At 40.1% G+C, this 19,760-nt stretch overlaps 1 protein-coding gene and 1 long non-coding RNA gene across 6 annotated transcripts in view; one reads left to right on the forward strand and one right to left on the reverse strand.

Moving 5' to 3' along the window:
- Positions 1-453: 453 nt before the first annotated feature.
- Positions 454-3,755, reverse strand: LOC130917151 (uncharacterized). Of its 5 annotated transcripts, XR_009063420.1 has the most exons (9): positions 3,695-3,755; positions 3,077-3,175; positions 2,905-3,011; positions 1,620-1,680; positions 1,497-1,547; positions 1,228-1,296; positions 1,005-1,113; positions 852-921; positions 454-717 (listed from the first exon to the last, which is right to left on the reverse strand). It is a non-coding gene; the product is annotated as an uncharacterized LOC130917151 (long non-coding RNA). The 5 variants fall into 5 exon arrangements; XR_009063421.1 differs by lacking the exon at positions 3,695-3,755 and having other exon boundaries at positions 1,493-1,547; positions 3,077-3,636; XR_009063422.1 differs by lacking the exon at positions 3,695-3,755 and having other exon boundaries at positions 1,005-1,107; positions 1,493-1,547; positions 3,077-3,635.
- A 4,881-nt stretch (positions 3,756-8,636) lies between these two features.
- The window catches only part of nlk2 (nemo-like kinase, type 2), a 53,750-nt gene continuing 42,626 nt past the window's right edge, over positions 8,637-19,760 (forward strand). Inside the window, exon 1 of the mRNA XM_057838253.1 lies at positions 8,637-10,245. Coding sequence (XP_057694236.1) covers positions 9,788-10,245 — 458 coding nt within the window. The 5' untranslated portion in view covers positions 8,637-9,787. The remainder of the gene's footprint in view (positions 10,246-19,760) is intronic.

Below are 19,760 nucleotides of genomic sequence, written 5' to 3' on the forward strand. Positions count from 1 at the left end.
ATTGAGAATTATTACAAAATTGCTGTCATCCTTACATTTTTATGAACGGACACATTAATATAGCTTCATTACAATTTAATGTATCAAAAACGTAATATTCTCTCAATGTTGCAACCAAACCAATTTTGTCTTTCATTTTGCTACTTAAATTCATTCATGTGGGTGAAGATCCTAATTAACTAATTCAGAAACTATATTAAACTTTCTGCTCCAGGAAAGGCACCTTTATTTCAAACAGAAATGACAAAAGTTGTCATGTGTTAGTTGTTTTTTCTTTTATCCCAGACAATAGTTGTAGGTTGTTTTAATTACCTGACATTTTTCGGCAAGCACTCCCGCCTTCATCACAGGTAATTAAAACTACCTACAACTAACATCTGGGATAAAAGAAAAAAACAACAACTAATTTATAAGTGTAGAAAAATGAACTCAATACAACCAGTTCTGATGTGGTAAACTTTATTTTTTTTAGTTTTATTATTTTTTATTATTATCGAGAGAATAGATATTTTCTTTAGTCAACAATCTCCTCAAAAAAGGTAAATCCATCTTCCAGATGGTTGAAACAGAACTTGAATGGCTCCAAGACATTGTAGTTCGTGCTCATCCTCTTCCATCTGCAGGATGCTTGGGAACTCCTACTGCATTGATTTTTTTTCCCCCCCCCTAGCCCTGTCCGAGGCTTTTGTGCTGTCTTGCACAATCCTTTTACCAAAACTGTTCATTGGAAAAGAGAAAGAAAAGAGCTATTTGAATATTACATAAGTAAAATAAAAATGATGCTTTGTTAATTTTATACTTGATTTTTCTTTTTAGGCATTGCATTAAACTAGGTATATAAACAATCTTACCATTTTTTCCCGCCATATCTTTTTGGAGTGGGCCACCACTAACTTGAAGGAGCTGTGGTTGCACCTCTTCCTAAAAATAAATCAGTGAATAAAGGGGGGCATGTTCAAAAGTGCGTCAGAGTAATGGACACTAAAAAGTCTTTAAAAGCTGACCTCAGCAATTATATTCGAATTTCACTTCTGTAACTGATAGACTGGTGGCACTTCACCCTGCAGTAATGCTTTTGCCTCATCTGTCCAATGGGCAAACTCTTTCCTGTGGCTCACATAAGTTGAAAAAATACAAAAATAAGTATTCCACATTTTCCAACAAAGAATTAAGGTGCTGTGCACCTACTTTCCTATGAATGCCATATCAACAGTTTCAAAGACTTACCATGCACCCAAGTTTGAAATTGTCCGCTAGCAATATACACCACCACTTCCTCAGAGTTGGCATATCAGTCTAACAAAAATTAAAAACAAGTGTAAATAAAGAATAACGACAAGGATATTTTGTAGCCCAATTTGAATGATTCGGTGAACTTCATTTTACAATGGTTAAACTCAAAGAGAGCATCCAGAACAGTGCAAAGAGCATACTACAAATGGATAAATGAATACAAATATCACAGAGGACAAAATTGGACAGTTAAACTCACCTACCATCAACATGAAGATGCCACAGTCCTTCCCCTATGGCTGTCCCGGAAAACCCTAACGTAAGAATTTAACCGAGTCACTTCCTTCAAGTTTTGAATCAATGAATATACACACTTTTACAAATACCTCTATTTCACTTCCAATCCTCTCTTTCCATGTCCCCCTGTTGATTGACTGTCAACGTTTTCTGCAATTGAAAATATAGGTTCATATTAAATACAGTAGTTAAACAATTACAAACGTGTTTCCATGCATAAGAACACCAACCAGTCAGGTTTAAATGATTCATGCAAACAAAACAAGGGCGTAGGTTTGCATAGGGACGGTAGGGACATAACACGACCAACTTTTCAGGATGCTAAAGTTGTCCCCACCAACTTTTGAGCAACCTTACTTGCATTATATTCGTCCCTACCAATGTTGAGACCGGGCCAACGCCCTTGAAACAAAACATTCGCAATTTTAGAGTGGCATTTTAGAAATTTGCTTCAAATGATTGGATGAATCATCTGGAGTGCAATTCTGCTTTAATTGAAGGGGCAACATAAAAGGATCGACTGGAACATACCTTCAAAACCAAACAAGGCTATTCTGGATCATCATGGAAACGCCATGCCAATATGAATGGATACTGAATTTCATTAGAGATAACAATAGTTCCCTGATCTCATGATTGGATCTGTTTTTCTTCCCACAAATAATTGGAATTTGGATCATTTAATTTGTTATGATTTGACTGTTCTTTGAAAATGAACCAATGCTCCAAGTTGTAGTTGTTACTAATCAGCCTTACAGGCAAATGCATGTGTGGGTCACATCCTGTAGGCTTTCACCATGTTGCAACAACATAGGGGTCAGCCACAAATATGGTCCTTCCCTGAAAAAAACATAATCTATACACACGGACATATGTTATATAAATACAAACGTACGCAGACACCTACATGAGCCCATACAAGCATTCTGTAGGCTACATAGTTAAAATACCCTACACACGCCAAAAAATACTTTTTTATACCTTTGAATGAGCTACTTGTTAGACAAGTTATAAATATGCATTTCATATCTGCAAAAAACAAACACAAAAAGTTACATTTTACTTAATTGTACAAGTGACATTATGTTCTTTAGAGAAACTAAATCCTCAAAATTCACAGTTGATTCCATTTCATTGTTCAGGCCAACGTTCCAAAAGTCAGCACGTGTCAATCAAACTTTCTTTTTTTAGACAATCAACACCATTTCTGGCCTCTTTATATTCAAGATTTGCATAAGCTAATGAGAATGTTGATTGGTTAAATAAACAAAGAGTAAATAATCAATTATGTCCAATTGTTAACTAATATAAGGAATAATAAGCCTATCCAGATTTCCACTGAGCACAACATTTGTCTCAGACATAAAAACATACCAGCCGTTCCTGGGCAGGATGAGTTTGAACCGTCCATGAAGCTCGGCATGGTCTTATATTGTCACCATTGGTCCTGTCTGCCACGTGGGTTTTACTGTGTTCGATGTCTATCAAAAAAAAAGTGTTAAGCACAGTCCAAAATCTAAAGTACATTACTACTTATGCTACTTACTTCCATTTGGATCTGTGTGACATCCCTGTATCTGCATGGGAAGAATACCATTTGGGGGTCGTGATTTAGTTTCTTCCCAATGGGGTGGTGATCTTGGAGCTAGTAAAAAAAAACAAAATAATGAAAAAATATATAGCTAAGCAGAGTAACAATATCAAGAAAAAAAAATTACAACCTTGTCCTATTTGGATCATGTGACAACATTCAAACGACAAAGGACCAGAAAAAACAAATGAAGGCAAAACAACAACACCATACAACAACAAAAACAGCGAGCTGCGAATTGCAGGCATGTACATAATGAAAAATAAGAGTGCAATATAATGAAAACTACACAAAGAAGACTGTTCATTGTGAAAAAAAAATGTAAAAAGCATTAGCAGCATTAGCCAATTCGCTGCTGAATTCATCAGTACGTATTAAACAATATAAGTAGAGCAAAGTCACATGCAGTTAGTAAAGGAATACATTATTTAAATTACATTAAGAATACTAGATATAAGTACGGTCTTTTCAACTCAGAATAAACACTTCATATTTTCACCGCAAGTGTTGTTTAAGTAACATTTTTAAACATGCATACGCTTTTAAAAACTTTTTTTCAGTGCGGCCACTTACCGTGTTTTCTTCGCGAGGTGAAATAACGTAACTTATTTTCGTCGCAAGGGTTGACGACATTTCCGGTCTGAGGGGACTGAGAGCGGCGGTATTGCGTCATTTCCTGTCTGCGGGATGGGTACTGAGAGGAGCGGCGCAGGGTACTGAGAGAGGCGGGCTGCAGCCAGACTCCTCTCAAATGGCCTGGGCCGGCCCTGTGCGTCACCAGTAGGTAGATGAGGATATAGTGTGAAGTCTGTTGAGGGCCTTAAAAAGGTGGAAAGGTGCAATACAAGTGTAACTCCATTTACAGTGGTATGAAAAAGTATCTGAACCTTTTGGAATTTCGGTAACACTTTACAATAAGGGTCCCTTAATTAACATTAGTTAATGGATTTTTAGACAATAACTAATGTTTAAGTAACATTACAATAATTAATATACAGTGGTACCTCTACATACGATCGCTTCGACACACGAACTTTTCGACATCCGACGTAAAATTTGACTCGCCATTTGTTTCTACATCCGACGACATGCTCGAAATACGACGACAATGGCAGCACCGCAGACGAATGCACGGCGGATTTTCTTGTGTGACAAATCAACACTGGTTTCAGAAAAGGTTGGTAAAAGTGGTGAAACAAGGAAAAAGTTGACGCTTACCTTCTAAATGAAGATGCAAATGACAGAAAAATATGAGTGTAGGGTGGGCATCCGTGAAATGGCTCAACAATACATCTCCACGGTCCTCCTCTGACCATCGTTCGCCAGTCTTTATAAGTTAAGCTGACAATTCTTATTGTGGTAACATCTCCAGAGAAATCGCCAACTTCGCCACGTTTTTATCATTTATTTTACAACTTATTCAAAACAAAAACACCTTCTGTCTGCCGCAATTGACGGTGTTCTCAAGAAAACATTCAAAGTGAAAGTGAAACTCAAGCTCACCGGTCTGTCTCTGGCACATCAGCCCCGCGGTGCGTTCAGGGTCAGCAAAAAACGTCCGCCACATTAGAACCCGATTCGTTACATTAATACAGGAATTATTATTATTATTATTATTATTCCGATTTTGATTTATAATTTATTTGTTTTGCTATGTGTAATTGCCATTTGTAATAGTACCAGCAGTATTTTTTAAGGATTTAGTGAAGGTTTTTGGGCTGTGGAACGAATTAATGGAATTGTAATGTATTCCTATGGGAAAATCCTGCTCGACATACGACCATTTCGACTTACAAACAAGGTCCTGGAACGGATTAACTTCGTATGTAGAGGTACCACTGTAATGGCTTATTTAACATTTATTAATATATTAATTAACATGAGTTAATGCATTACTTAATGCATAACCAGACAGTCACTGATGATTTGGTAAAATTAAATATATATATATATATATATATATATATATATATATATATATATATATATATATATATATATATATAGGCCTATATAGGGTTAGGGTTTAGGGATTAGGGTTAGGGTTTGTTAATTTAGCATTTATAATTTCTTAGTTAAGGGACAGACGTGGGTTAATAAAGGTTAAGTAATACTTATGAGGTACGTTAAGTATTACGTAACCTTAATTAACCCTTATTGAATGTTTTTTGGACCCTTATTGTAAAGTGTAGCACACGTATCCCTTAACTAAGAAATTATAAATGCTTAAGTTCCCCCCTCTTAACCTTTATTAACCATTACTGAATGCTTTTTGGACCCTTATTATAAAGTGTAGCACATGTGTCCCTTAACTAAGAAATTATAAATGCTTAAGTTAACAAACCCTAAACCCTATCCCTAACCCTATATAGGCCTTTATATATTTTTAGTTTTACCAAACTATTAATTACTGTCTGGTTATGTATTAATTAATGCATTAACTAATGCATTAAGTCATGTTAATTAATACATTAATAAATGTTAGATAAGCAATTATATTAATTATTGTAACGTTACTTAAACATTAGTTATTGTCTTAAAATGCAATAACTAATGCATTAAATCATGTTAATTTATATATTTATAAATTTTAGATAAGGGATTAAATGAATTCATGTCATGTTACTTAAACATGAGTTACTCTCTAAAAATGCATTAACTAATGTTAATTAAGGGACCCTTATTGTAAAGTGTTACCGGAATTTCTCATATTTCTGCATAAAATCACAATCAAATGTGATCTGATCTTTGTCAAACTCACACAGATGAAAATACAGTGTCTGATTTAAGTAAAACCACCCAAACATTTGTAGGTTTTCATATTTTAATGAGGATAGCATGCAAACAATGATAGAAGGGGGAAAAATAAGTAAGTGAACCCTCTGCCTTACGAGACATAAAGAGCAATTGGAACCAATTTTTACCAATATTACCACAAAATAATAAATGTGATGATTCGCTTACTTATTTTTCCCCCTTCTGTCTTTCTTTGCATACTATCCTCATTAAAATATGAAAACATACACTAGTAAATGTTTGGGTGTTTTTATTTAAAGCAGACGCTGTGTTTTCATCTGTTTGATTTTGACAAAGATCAGTTCACATTTGATGGTGATTTTATGCAGAAATGTGAGAAATTCCAAAAGGTTCAGATACTTTTTCATACCACTGTACCATTTAATCAATCAGAGGACGGGTGAACGCTAATGCAGGAGAGAGCGGTGTGGCTGCATCTGAGCCGAAATAACACTCTTTTAAATTGATTTTTTCACATCGGCTGGTCAGATTAAAAACAATGGCCGATACCGATAGACATCAAATTTCCAAATATCTGTGTAGATCAGGGTTCGGGAACCTTTTTTGTCTGAGCGAGCCAAGAACACCACATATTTTTATTTGTAATTCCGTGAGAGCCATACAATATGTTTAAAACTAAGTAAAGGGTTTCTAAAATTAGCTGACAATGCAGAAGACGAAGCTGAAAACGAGGGAAGTTTACTTTCTGATCTCACGCACATACGCACATCGGCCACTATTTTTGAGAGCAAAATACGGCAACCCCACTTGAACAGTGTCTCTGCCTCATCTGCGTTGCCTATGCGATTGATAGATGGATAAATAGATAGACACAACAACATGTATATTCGCCACTTTCCCTCTAAAATTACTGCAAACCGGCTTTCTAGTCGCCGGTGACCGTCGCCGTTTCGCGCAAGACGCAAAGGAGTATAACGAAACTTTTAAGAGCCAGATGCAGCCGTCAAAAGAGACAGATTTGGCTCGCGAGCTATAAGTTCCCTACTCCTGGTGTAGATGAGCGGCCCGGCTGATAATCGATCTATCTCTGATCACATCATCTCATCACAACAATGTCTGAAGGCAAAGGAAAACATTTTTAACAGTTTTGTATTTATTTACAATAAATTATACTGTATTGTTTTTTTTGCCCATTGATTATCACAGGAACTAAAACCCCTAGCAAAGAGAATGGAATCACCAGTCTCAGATGAGCACTCACTTAGACATTTTATCATGTAGAACAAACTCAGATAAAAAGCTTGAAAAAATAATGAATTGGTTTAAAAGTGCAACTCTTTAGCATTCAGAAACACTGAACAACATGTTTTCTTCAGGCAGTCATCTTTGTAAATCTCACTGGAAAAGCACCAAACCAAAGTTCCAGCATCATCACATTGTCAAGAGTCATCTGCATTGGACAAGGTGTCAAGAGTCAAGAATCTGCATTGGACAAGGTGATGACCTTTTGTTTGGTGATTTTCTAGTGAGATTTACAAAGATGACTGCCTGAAGAAAACATCAAAATTCCCTCAGTCCTTGATGATATGGGGCTGCATGTCAGGCAAAGGCACAAAGGAGATGGCTGTGGTTAAGTCTTCAATAAATGCACAAGTTTACCTTGAAGTTTTAGACAGCTTTCTTATCCCTTCAATTGAAAATATGTCATTTTTCAAGATGGCAATGCATCATGCCACAGAGCTAAAACTGTTCAAGCATTCTTTGGAGAAAGACTCATCCAGTCAATGTCATGACCTGCAAATAGCCCAGATCTCAACCCTATTGAAAACCTGTGTTGAAATTGAAACAAATGGTCCACAGCAAGGCTCCGGCCTGCAAGGATGATCTGGCAACTGCATCAAAGAGAGTTGGCACCAAATTGATGAAGAACACTCATCAAGTCCATGCCTCAAAGACTGCAAGCTGTCATAAAGGCCAGAGGTGGTGCTACTAAATACAAGAGATGTCTTTTGATTGTTATTTCTTTGTTTGTTTCTCATGACTCCATATTGTTTTTCCTCAGAATGGAGTGATTCCATACATACTTTCCTGCACTTGCTCTATAAAAGTAACATTAACCGACCACCACAATGTTTTTGTTAATTTCTTTTAGTGTTTCTGAATGCTAAAGAGTTGCACTTTTGAACTAATTCATTATTTTTTCAAGCTTTTTATTTGAGTTTGTTCTACATGATAAAATGTCTGAGTGAGTACTCGTCCGAGACGTGTGATTCCATACTTTTTGCTAGGGGTTGTATAAAGAACTGCCTCATCAGTTCACCTTTGGAGGAATTGCATTATAAGTAAGTTAGGTCTGTGTTTTCCACGTATTGACAAATAAAGGCAGAAGGGCACTTTTCCCATAAGCCTTAAACTAAAAGGCTGGTGTTGTATGGACATTTGGGAATCAATGTTGCTCCATTGTAGAAGCCTACTACAGAATCTGTCATCTGTCAACAACATAGTATCAAAGAGATTTAACTGACGTCTTCAAAGAATGACTCAAATGTAGTCAGCGACACGTATTTAACATTCACTATGTCTAACACCATCGTAAAAGTGTCTTTGCTCTACTCTTTATTCTTCAAAGGGACATGAGTGCACAGTAACGTCGCTGTCAGACAGCCAGCGCAACCATTGGCTGCCTCAAATGTCAATCAAGTAGACTACAGCAACATCATGACGCTTCCGTCGCTGATTGGTTGGCCGCCCACCATAATCTCTCCGTCCAGTTATCGAGGTTTGGTTCACCATGTTGGATCAAATGTTCATCATGATGTCGCTGTCTATTTAACAGCCTATCACGCCGGGGACAAGTAACCGTTGTGGACTAAAAGTGGAGCTCTCTCACGGTGCTGTCGATGACAACAGGACTCCGCGACACTTTCTCGAGAGAAAGGAGGGATTACTGTTTTGATTTGAAGGCAGTGAAGCCCATTAGCTAGCACCGACTGAGCTGTCAGCTTCACTCCCGCGGTAACAAGAGTCTCCGTGCAAACGTTTTCAGTGATTGAACTTTTTCTTAACACCTTCCTGTGACTTTGTCTGAACTCCGTTAAGCCCAAGAGGACGACCAAAAGGCAAAAACTGTCGATGGGTTAAGTCATAAGTTGCCAATCAGTCCGTCTGCGAGGATTTCGCTTCTGCTATTTCGAGGCATGCTCGATGCTTGTTTCTGTGTCAAAATGAGGATTTCTGAGGAGGCGTCCAGCTCTGTAGTTCTGTGTAATATGTAAGTGAGGTGGGTCACCGAGGCCTGGGCCTGCCTGCCTGCCTGCCTGCTTGTTGTAGTGGGGCCTGGGTGAGGGAGGGAGGGAGGATACACGTCCTCTGTACCGGATCAACAGCGATAATTAGGGCTCGGAGATTACCACTGTTTACGGAGTAGCTGATTGGCCCGCACACGCTTTCTTTCGGAATAATTGATGCGATTTCCAAGCAGCCTGGAGCCCAGGTGGCGGGAACGGCAACCGTGCTGGACCAGAGCGTCTGGCAAACTTGGATACTTCCAAAAGATGACAGCTCGTTTTCCCATGTGACAAGCGTCAGGCCAAACTAGAAGGAAGCAGACTTACATCAACAGGGAAGGGGGGTGCCAACACGACCATGAGGGACAATTAGGGTCTCCGTTTTTATTTATTGAGGGGTGGGCGGGTTATTTTTCAGTTCCTTTCTTTTGGTTTTGTCATTGTTGGTTGTAGGTAGGTTAGAAGTTTCAGATGTAACTCAGTGGATTTCAGTCAGATCCTTTTTGAAGCAGAATGGTTGTAGATAAAAGGACAGTGGATGAATATAAAGCCCCAGCACTGCTAGTTTTATGTTCACTATTCCTTTTATTAATTGTTCTATAGGCGCCTCTCATCTTAGTGAATGACTCTTTGCGGTACAACAGCTTCAAATGTTACAAAAATGATGGCTGCATACAATGGTGGCTCTTCTGCCGTGGCTGCCCATCACCCTCATCACCACCACCAGCTGCAGCATCTCCCGCCTCCACACATGCATCACCACCACCACGTGGGCCAGCATCACTTGCAGCACCCGGGCTCCGCCGCTGCCGTTCACACCATCCAACAGCACACCTCCACTGCTGCTGCCGCCGCCGCCGTGATGCTTAACCCGGGACAGCAGCAACCTTACTTCCCTTCTCCGGCCCCCGGACAGGCCCCCGGGCCTGCGGCAGCGGTGGCTCCTGCCCAAGTTCAAGCTGCCGCCGTTAAAGCTCACCATCATCACCACCATCACCAGCAGCACGCACACCACCTGCAGCAACAGCTTGATATAGAGCCTGACAGGCCTATCGGCTATGGTGCGTTTGGGGTTGTCTGGTAAGTACACCTGTATGTTGAATTCATTTCATTGGCTGGCCTACACATTGCACACTATGAAGTATATAGTCTGTTCAATTACAAATACAACCCCTAGCAAAAAGTATGGAATCACCAGTTTCGGACGAGCACTCACTCAGACATTTTTATGTAGAACAAACTCCGATAAAAAACTTGAAAAATAATGAACTGATCAAAAGTGTAACTTCTTGGCTTTCAGAAACGCTAAAAGAAATGAATAAAAAACATTGTCGTAGTCAGTAAATGTTACTTTTATCGAGCAAGTGCAGGGAAATAAATATAGAATCACTCCACTCCAAGGAAAAATATATAGAATCATGAGAAACAAACAAATAAATAACAATCAAAACACATCTCTAGTATTTAGTAGCACCACCTCTGGCTTTAATGACAGCTTGCAGTCTCTGAGGCATGGACTAGATGAGTGTTCTTCATCAATTTGGTGCCAACTCTCTTTGATGCAGTTGCCAGATCATCCTTGGTGGTCGGAGCCTTGCTGCGGACCATTTCTTTCAATTTCCACCACAGGTTTTCAATAGGGTTGAGATCTGGGCTATTTGCAGGCCATGACATTGACTGGATGAGTATTTCTCCAAGGAATGCTTTACAGTTTTAGCTCTGTGGCATGATGCATTGTCATCTTGGAATATGATTTCATTATCCCCAAACATAATTATAAATTGAAGGGATAAGAAAGCTATCTAAAATTTCAATGTAAACTTGTGCATTTATTGAAGATTTAACCACAGCCATCTCCCCAGTGCCTTTGCCTGACTTGCAGCCCCATATCATAAAGGACTGAGGGAATTTTGATGTTTTCTTCAGGCAGTCATCTTTGTAAATCTCACTGGAACGGCACCGAACAAAAGTTCCAGCATCATCACCATGTCCAATGCAGATTCTTGACTCATCACTGAAAATAACCTTCATCCAGTCATTCACAGTCCATGATGGCCTCTCCTTAGCCCATTGCAGTCTTGTTCTTTTCTGCCAAGTGTGAATGATGGTTTCCTTTTAGCTTTCCTGTATGAAAATCCCATTTCCTTTAGGCAATTTTGCACTGCTCTGTCACATACTTTGACTCCAGCTTCCTCCCATTTCATCTTCATTTGTCTTGTTGTCTTCTGTTTTCAAGACATATGGCCTTTAGTTGTTTGTCATGATGTTAGGATGTCTTCCTCGGTCTACCAGTACGCTTAACTTTAACAACCTTGCCATGCTGTTTGTACTTGGTCTAGATTTTTGATACAGCTGACTGTGAATAGGCCAGTCACGATAACAAATTTTAGTGTGCGATACTTATTCTCATGAATTATTGCGATATGCGATATTATTGCGCCACCCCCAATTTTTTTTTAACCAATTTACAATAACACAGTGAGAATACAGTATATATTAATAGATCAAGTACACCCATTTAAACGCGATAAATATTTACTCTTAAATTCAAAAATACTTTTTTAGAAATCACAACTAAAAACAATAGACCATGCCTTTTAAGTAAAAAAAACAACAATATTGATGCCGCACAGAAACGCAGAATAAATAAAATGTGTTTAAAAAATTTTTTTTTTAAAGTTGCACTTAATAACTTAAGCATTTAGGCAAATGAAAACTTTTCCCGTCATAGCTTCTGCAATGGTGTTCCTTAGGGATGCAACGATACAGTTAAGTCATGGTTCGGTACGATTTTTGATACGGGGGACACGATTTTCGATCCGATTCAATACATTTATTGCTCTGTAGAAAAAGTTATATTTTTTGTTTCGTTTAAAAAATTTATTTATTTATTTATTTGCTAACAAGCAAAAATCAAATAGCCATCGTATAAACATGCATTTTAGTGCATAATATTTATGTGCTTCTTACTGATCTGAAAAAAAATTGTATAAAAGTGCTGAGAACAATCTTTACTGTTTGTAAAGTGAGGCAGGGCACACTGTTGATTGCTACAGCTCTCTTAGCAGCTATGTTTAGTACATGAGCAAGACATCCTATTTGTGGTCCGAATCCATCTGTGCCACGTACTGAATTAACAATATTTGCAACATTATCTATAGTCACTGGTATGGATTGATTTGGCCTTCTTAACTTCCATTCAGTCATGACAGTTTAGAATTCATCGATGTAGTATATGGACTACGTGTCCCATAATCACTCTGGGCTCACGTAGCCAATGGCATGGAACGTAGCACATCTAGTTTGCCATTTCATGATATCTAGTGTGTGCGCGCATTAAAAAAGTTAGCAAGCGCCGCTGAAGTCACGTCTGCTTATTACTACACAACACCAGCATATGACAATCGACTTTCATAAACAGGACGAGTTTGAAGCACAGCGCTCTTAATTTCATTCGGCTGTTTGTTGTCAAAGCGAGGTTGTTCGTAGCAGCCAAGTCGGTAACAATGTTTTAGCGGACTTCGTTGTAAATATCCGGCGTTGTGCCGAAAAATAGCCGCCCCGCATGAAATGTCACTGCTGACGGGAGCGCCCACACGTCAACAACACCGGCGCGCCATAGATGGTCCATAGTCACTCCGGAGCACTGACGCGGCTGGTATACGTTGAACAATAGGATATAATGGGAACGATTGCCTCTGGCACTAGTTTTTGCCGGACCTGGAACGTAGATGCATTTTGCGCAGTTGGTAACGAGGAATCCCAACTTTTAACAGCACGTCTGCTGCACGCGCGCAGCCGCGCACGCACGTGCACGCGAGGCGATAAATTGCAGTGGAAAAATTACCGCCGTCATTTTTATTTATCGCGCGATAAATGGAATTATTGCATATTGCGACAGGTTTAACTGTGAACAGCCCACATCTTTGGCAACCATACGTGTAGCGTTACCTTCTTCAAGAAATTTGATAATCCTCTCCTTAGTCTCAAGAGACACCTTTCTTGTTTGAGGCATGATTCTTGTGAATCCACTTGGCCCAGCAGCCCTCCAAGGTGTGATAACTGCACTGTTTTTAACTGCTGACTAACAATCAGATCTAATATGAGGCAGGTGTCCAATTAAGGAAAGGAAATTGACTGGGTGTTTCTGTATTTTCTACTGAAAATGGAGTGATTCCATATATTTTCCTCAGAACGGAGTGGTTCAATATTTATTTCCCTGCTCTTGCTCTATAAAAGTAACATTGACTGACCACCGCAATGTTTTTTATTAATCTCTTTTAGTGTTTCTGAATGCCAAGAAGTTGCACTTTGGAACTAATTCATTATTTTTTTCAAGCGTTTTATCTGAGTTTGTTCTACGTAATATTGCTCGTCCGAGACTGGTGATTCCATACTTTTTGCTAGGGGTTGTACCACTCAAAGTGAAAACTCCTGTTTGCAGACTGTGACCAAAATCATGTACCCACTTGAGTGAGCTGAATGAATCATGTCAAACAACAACAGTGGCACTCATTATCAACATAGACTGCAAACTAAAACGTTACATAAAGTATGTCGAGTTGTAGGGGCGCTGTTGATTTGGTTGGTAGAGTGATCATCTTCTGAACCTAAAGGTTAATGGCTGGGATCCAGAGACTCTAAAACGGGTGGGAAAACTATTCCTCAAAGGGCCGCAGTGGGTGCGGGTTTCCCTTCAAACCTATCAAGATGAAACCTTTTCACCAATCTGGTGTCTTGCAAGCGTAATCAGTTGATTGCAGTCAGGTGCTTCTTGTTTCAGCAGAAACACCAACCTCATTGGTTAAACTGTCTGTGTTGGATCAGTTGGAGCAAAGACCCGGACCCACTACGGTCCTTGAGGACCGGTTTTCTCACCCCTCCTCTAACACCACTTTAGAGTGTCCATGTGCGATACTGAACCCTCAGTTGCTCCTGGTGGTGGGCCATCAGTTGGTGCGTAGGGAACAGTGTTGTATCAATGACTTCATAATGTATTGACGGGACGCGGGGCCGATTAATAGGGGGCCTATCTGTGTCAAAGCTGACCGGGTGGAAACAAAGAGCTTTTTCCGTTTAAAGTTCTTGTGAATAAATGCGATATCTCTGAATTCTTCATAGACATGGAGGTAAAACGGTCTCGATTCTTGGTTAAAGGCAAAAAAAACCAAAACTGCAGTTAGCATTTATTTTACGTAAATATTGCGAACTATAGACCCTACCCACGTGACGTCACAACTCCGCTCTCCTGAATGGTACCGCCCACTTGTCCGTCAAAACATAGTGTTAACCTGTTACGGCTACGTACATTTCTCCTATTTACGGCGTGTTTTTCTGCTCCTTAACATTAATAATCAAAATGGTGAAGGCGTGTGTGGCTGTTGGTTGCACTAACAGAGAAGATGGAAGGAGAGACTTGAAGTTTTACCGTATTCCGAGGGATCCAAAGAGGAGAGCGAAATGGACGGCTGCAATTCGACGTGAAAACTGGGCACCAAAAAATCACCACAGACTATGTAGTAGTCATTTTATATCCGGTAAGATGCATTTAAGATATACTTAGAGGGTTTTGGGCTGACAAATAACCACAATTAAGATCATTGCGAGGCTAATCGCCGACAACATACGACGTAGTACGACATAGTTTCAAATTCAAGATGTTTGTGACTTCCCTTTCTTCCACCATCGTTATTTTTTGAATAATATTTAGCTGGTACCAAGTGAAAGAAACTGACCTCGTCTACGGGGCTGACAAATAACCACAATTAAGATCATTGCGAGGCTAATCGCCGACAACATATGACGTAGTACGACATAGTTTCAAATTCAAGATGTTTGTGACTTCCCTTTCTTCCACCATCGTTATTTTTTGAATAATATTTAGCTGGTACCAAGTGAAAGAAACTGGCCTTGTCTACGGGGCTGACAAATAACCACAATTCAGATCATTGCGAGGCTAATCGCCGACAACATACGACGTAGTACGACATAGTTTCAAATTCAAGATGTTTGTGACTTCCCTTTCTTCCACCATCGTTATTTTTTGAATAATATTTAGCTGGTACCAAGTGAAAGAAACTGGCCTCGTCTACGGGGCTGACAAATAACCACAATTAAGATCATTGCTAGGCTAATCGCCGACAACATACACGTATGTATGTAGCGAGAGTGCTATCGCTAAACCATATAAACATTAAAAGCCTTAACTCCATTGACAAACGACATGAAATACATTAGACTTGACAGTGGATGTTAGCAATAACAAAAGATTTTGAATTGAAAATTTTGTAACTCACCTTTCCAAGCACAAGATAGATTCCTGCCGAATTTTCGTGGACGAGGACCTGTTTCACCCAACCAGCAACGAAGTATTTATAAGCCTCCAAGCTCTTGAAGTTTTTCAAATTTTCGTGAGAATAGGCTGATTTTGTGTGGACAAGATAATTGTAAATATCAGCGTAGCAGATGTCAGGCAGACAGGGCGAAGACAGTGGGTCGAAAAACATCGATTTGGGCATCAAATATGGATCTGGCGACTGTATAGAACGAAGCTTTTCCACATAACGCCTTTTATGCAACACATCCAGTGAGTTTACGGCATCAGAAAGCACCGGGTCTTCCATGAAATGCATTTTAAATTCCTCGATCAATTGAAAACAATGCTAATACAGAGACAAAATGACGGACAAGTGGGCGGAACCACACAGCGAGCACGTGGTTTTGTGACGTCGGTGGGTAGGGTATATAAGGCTAGTCAGTAAGGAAATTAGCGGCCGCCGTATGTAAACAAAGAGCTTTTTCCGTTGAAAATTCTTGTGAATAAATGCTTAAATCCCTGAATTCTTTATAGATATGTAAGTAAAACAGTCTCGATTCTTGGTTAAAAGCAAAAAAAAAAATTGTGCAGGTAGCATTTATTTTATGTAAATATTGCTAAGTGTAATGCCAATGCTGTAGCGGCTAATTTTTCCCATTGATTTTTTTTTTTCCACAACGTTTCAAAATGCCTTCATGGTTCGAAACATATAATAATTACCTTGAATTCTCGGACAAATCACTCCTGAGACAATCCTTCCTGTTTGTATGCAGTACAGCTTTTGTACTTTTTCAACTTAAATCTGGCGTTGGATCGCTGAATGTGTTGACTAACTGCAACCGACTGCGAATAACTGAAGCGGACTGTAGGACAGCCCGCTACTTGAAGGCTTTGTGCAGTGGCTGACGGATGTGACCCATCAATACAATTATGAAGTCTATGGTTGTAGATTAAATAGAGGTCACCCGATATATTGGCCGGCTGATATATAAGGTCGATATATGGACTTTTTTCCAACGTCAGCCGTTCAACAAAAAAAGTTGGCTGATTGACAAAAAATAGACCCCAAAAAGGATTTTGATCAGGCATCTGTGTGGGCAACTTTGTCTGACAGTAGAATCCTGGAAGGACCCCACAGCAGCTTGAAATGCAGCCCAGAGCCAAGCGGCAGCCGCTATAAAGTACAAACCATGCCCCCTGCAAACCACCCCTTACTATTAGTACAGTGGCGCGAAGAATTCTTTTACTGTGTGAAGTTCAAAGGGTTTTTGGGACAATAGGCCCAGCCCAATTCCTTACCCTAAACTCAACTAGACACAGGAGTATTGCAGACACAGGGGCGTGTGTAAACAGAACTAGATTGTAACCTTTGTTTGGAAGTCATTTAATGTTTGGAATCAACCGTTAAATTTGTTAAAATTGCTCTTGTCGTTGCATTAGTCCCCTTCTGTCTAATTTCGACATGTGAAAGTGTTACTAGTGTTGCACCGATACCATTTTTTGGCCCCGATACCGATACCTGGCTGTGCAGTATCGGCCGATACCATACCGATACCACCCCGATTTTATATATATATATATATATATATATATATATATATATATAAATTCTTTTTTTTTTTTCCCCAAAGAGCTACATAATTGGATGTGAAATCATTTTTATCAAGGCTTTGTCAGGCTGTTGCTTACCTTTGCAAAATAGGAAAAAGACTAGTACAAAGTATAATACTAGCCCAACAGTAAGAAAGTAAAAATAAGTTCATAATAATAAACTCTGAATTAACTGAGTAAACTTTTTTTTAAACCTCTCAAAGGCTAAACAGTGCAACTTTCATGAAATTATTGTCACATTCTGCTGCTGGTTAGATTGTGTTTTGTTGCTGGGCTGTTAGTGGGGGCGTTCCTGACGTCGCACCTGAATCCAATGCGGGCTCATCAACGCAGCATTTAAGCACGGGTGAGCTCAGAGAAGGCTGCCGAGATATTTGCTTTGCTGATCGCCATTTGACATCTCGCACTATAGTCTCGCTACATTTGCTTGTTACGCCCCTGCATTGGTTTTTTTCTGTTAGTGTGCTGCACTCGTTTGTAACCTCTACCCTGTGCAGGTATTTGAGTGTTTTTATTTTGGCTTTTTGGCTCGCTGCCTATCGTCTTAGTTAATCTTCGAGTTTTTAGTACTGAACTCCGTCGACCTGCTGTCACGGACTCCTTTTGTTATTTCTACTATCCCGCGATCGCGTGTTATTTTTTGTTTGCAATCATTAAACCCTTGTACTTATCCCCCGCTTGTTGTCGCTTCGAGGTCCAGCCTTGTTTCCGCATTTGCGGAAGCTCACAATTATAAGTAATAATAATTGACCACAGCATCCCATCTCTCTATTAGCCTCGTTTTTTCGGGAGGGGGTGGGTCCCTTATTTCTATTTCTGAAAGGTGGCAACCCTACTTTGGAAACACTTCCCAAATTACTGTGGCATTTCTTTCATTAAAAGACTGTAAAAGTAAAGTAGACGAAGTGAACTGACCAGAGATAGTTGCTCCGGTCCAGCGCCCTGCTTACTCTGGATAGCAGTCCTGCTCTTGCAGGCTCAAACTCGTTGAGTTCGTTCGCGTTTCGTCTTCAAATGTTTTATCAGGTTCGAGGTATTGAAACTGGCCGATTTAACTCCACATCTCGAAACTTTCAGGCCGCAAATCTTGCATGCAGCCATTGATTTTAATTGACGGGATTTCTATTTTGAAATATTTCCCGACTGCCGCCATATCGGCCATGTCATTGGTCAGAAGTGGCTATTGGCCCGTTCTCATTGGTCTGGAGCAGGCCAATAGCGATAGCTGTTTGGTGTTCACGTGTCATCACACAACACAGAGACAAAGTGTAGTGAGCGCCAGGAGAAAAAAAAAAAGGCTGCGGTCAAATGTTATAATAATGGACCGGTAAATGGAATCGGCGCCGTCTTTGTTGGGCCCAAATCCGACCCAAAATGGCGGTATCGGCGCCCCCTGCCGATACTAGTATCGGTATCGGTGCATCTTTAGTTAAAACTGTTTCAGCATTTAAAGATGGATTCAAATCAAGATTTTGCCGATTTAGGAGTATTTTAGATAAAAATTTCGGTTCGCTACAACAGAACCTGGCTGAGAAGTCTACTGCTTTAAGATGGCGGCTGTTTACTAACGCCGCCGAGTGTCATTTCACATCTAGTGCTATAAACGTGTGATATCTATTAAACGCATCAGACGATACCACCATAGCACCATGTGGGCGTAGTTTGTAGGGACGTGGTTTGTACGATGCGTGGTTTGTAGCGGCTGTCGCTTGGCTCTGGGCTGCAGTCAGGTATTATTGGCTTGAAGCATTGCTTCTAAATTATTTTCTGTGACGCCCCCCTCAGGAGAACGTAAATGTTCTTTTGTTAGGTACCCTTTGTTGGCAATAACGGAGGCCAAACGTTTTCTGTAACTCTTCACAAGCTTTTCACACACAGTTGCTGGTATTTTGGCCCATTCCTCCATACAGATCTCCTCTAGAGCAGTGATGTTTTGGGGCTGTCGTTGGGCAACACGGACCTTCAACTCCCTCCACAGATTTTTTATGGGGTTGAGATCTGGAGACTGGCTAGGCCACTCCAGGACCTTGAAATGCTTCTTACAAAGCCACTCCTTTGTTGCCCTGGCTGTGTGTTTGGGATCATTGTCATGCTGAAAGACCCAGCCACATCTCATCTTCAATGCCTTAGCTCAGGGGTGGGCAAACTATTCTACAAAGGGCCGCAGTGGTTGCGGGTTTCCCCTCCAACCCATTAAGAGGAAACGTTTTCACCAATCTGGTGTCTTGCAAGCTCAATCAGTTGATCACAGTCAGGTGCTTCTTGTTACAGCAGAAACCTCATTGGTTAAACTGTTTGTGCTGGATCAGTTAGAAGAAAGACCAGGACCCACTACGGCCCTTGAGGACCGGTTTGCCCACCCCTGCCCTAGCTGATGGAAGGAGATTTTCACTCAAAATCTCTCGATACATGGCCCCATTCATTCTATCCTTTACACAGATCAGTCGTCCTTGTTCCTTTGCAGAAAAACAGCCCCAAAGCATGATGTTTCCACCCCTATGCTTCACAGCGGGTATGGTGTTCTTCGGATGCAATTCAGTATTCCTTCTCCTCCAAACACGAGAACCTGTGTTACTACTAAAAAGTTCTATTATGGTTTCATCTGACCATAACACATTCTCCCAGTCCTCTTCTGGATCATCCAAATGCTCTCTAGCGAACTGCAGAC

Source organism: Corythoichthys intestinalis, chromosome 6 (assembly GCF_030265065.1).
Source record: "Corythoichthys intestinalis isolate RoL2023-P3 chromosome 6, ASM3026506v1, whole genome shotgun sequence".
Classification (NCBI taxonomy): Eukaryota; Metazoa; Chordata; class Actinopteri; order Syngnathiformes; family Syngnathidae; genus Corythoichthys; species Corythoichthys intestinalis.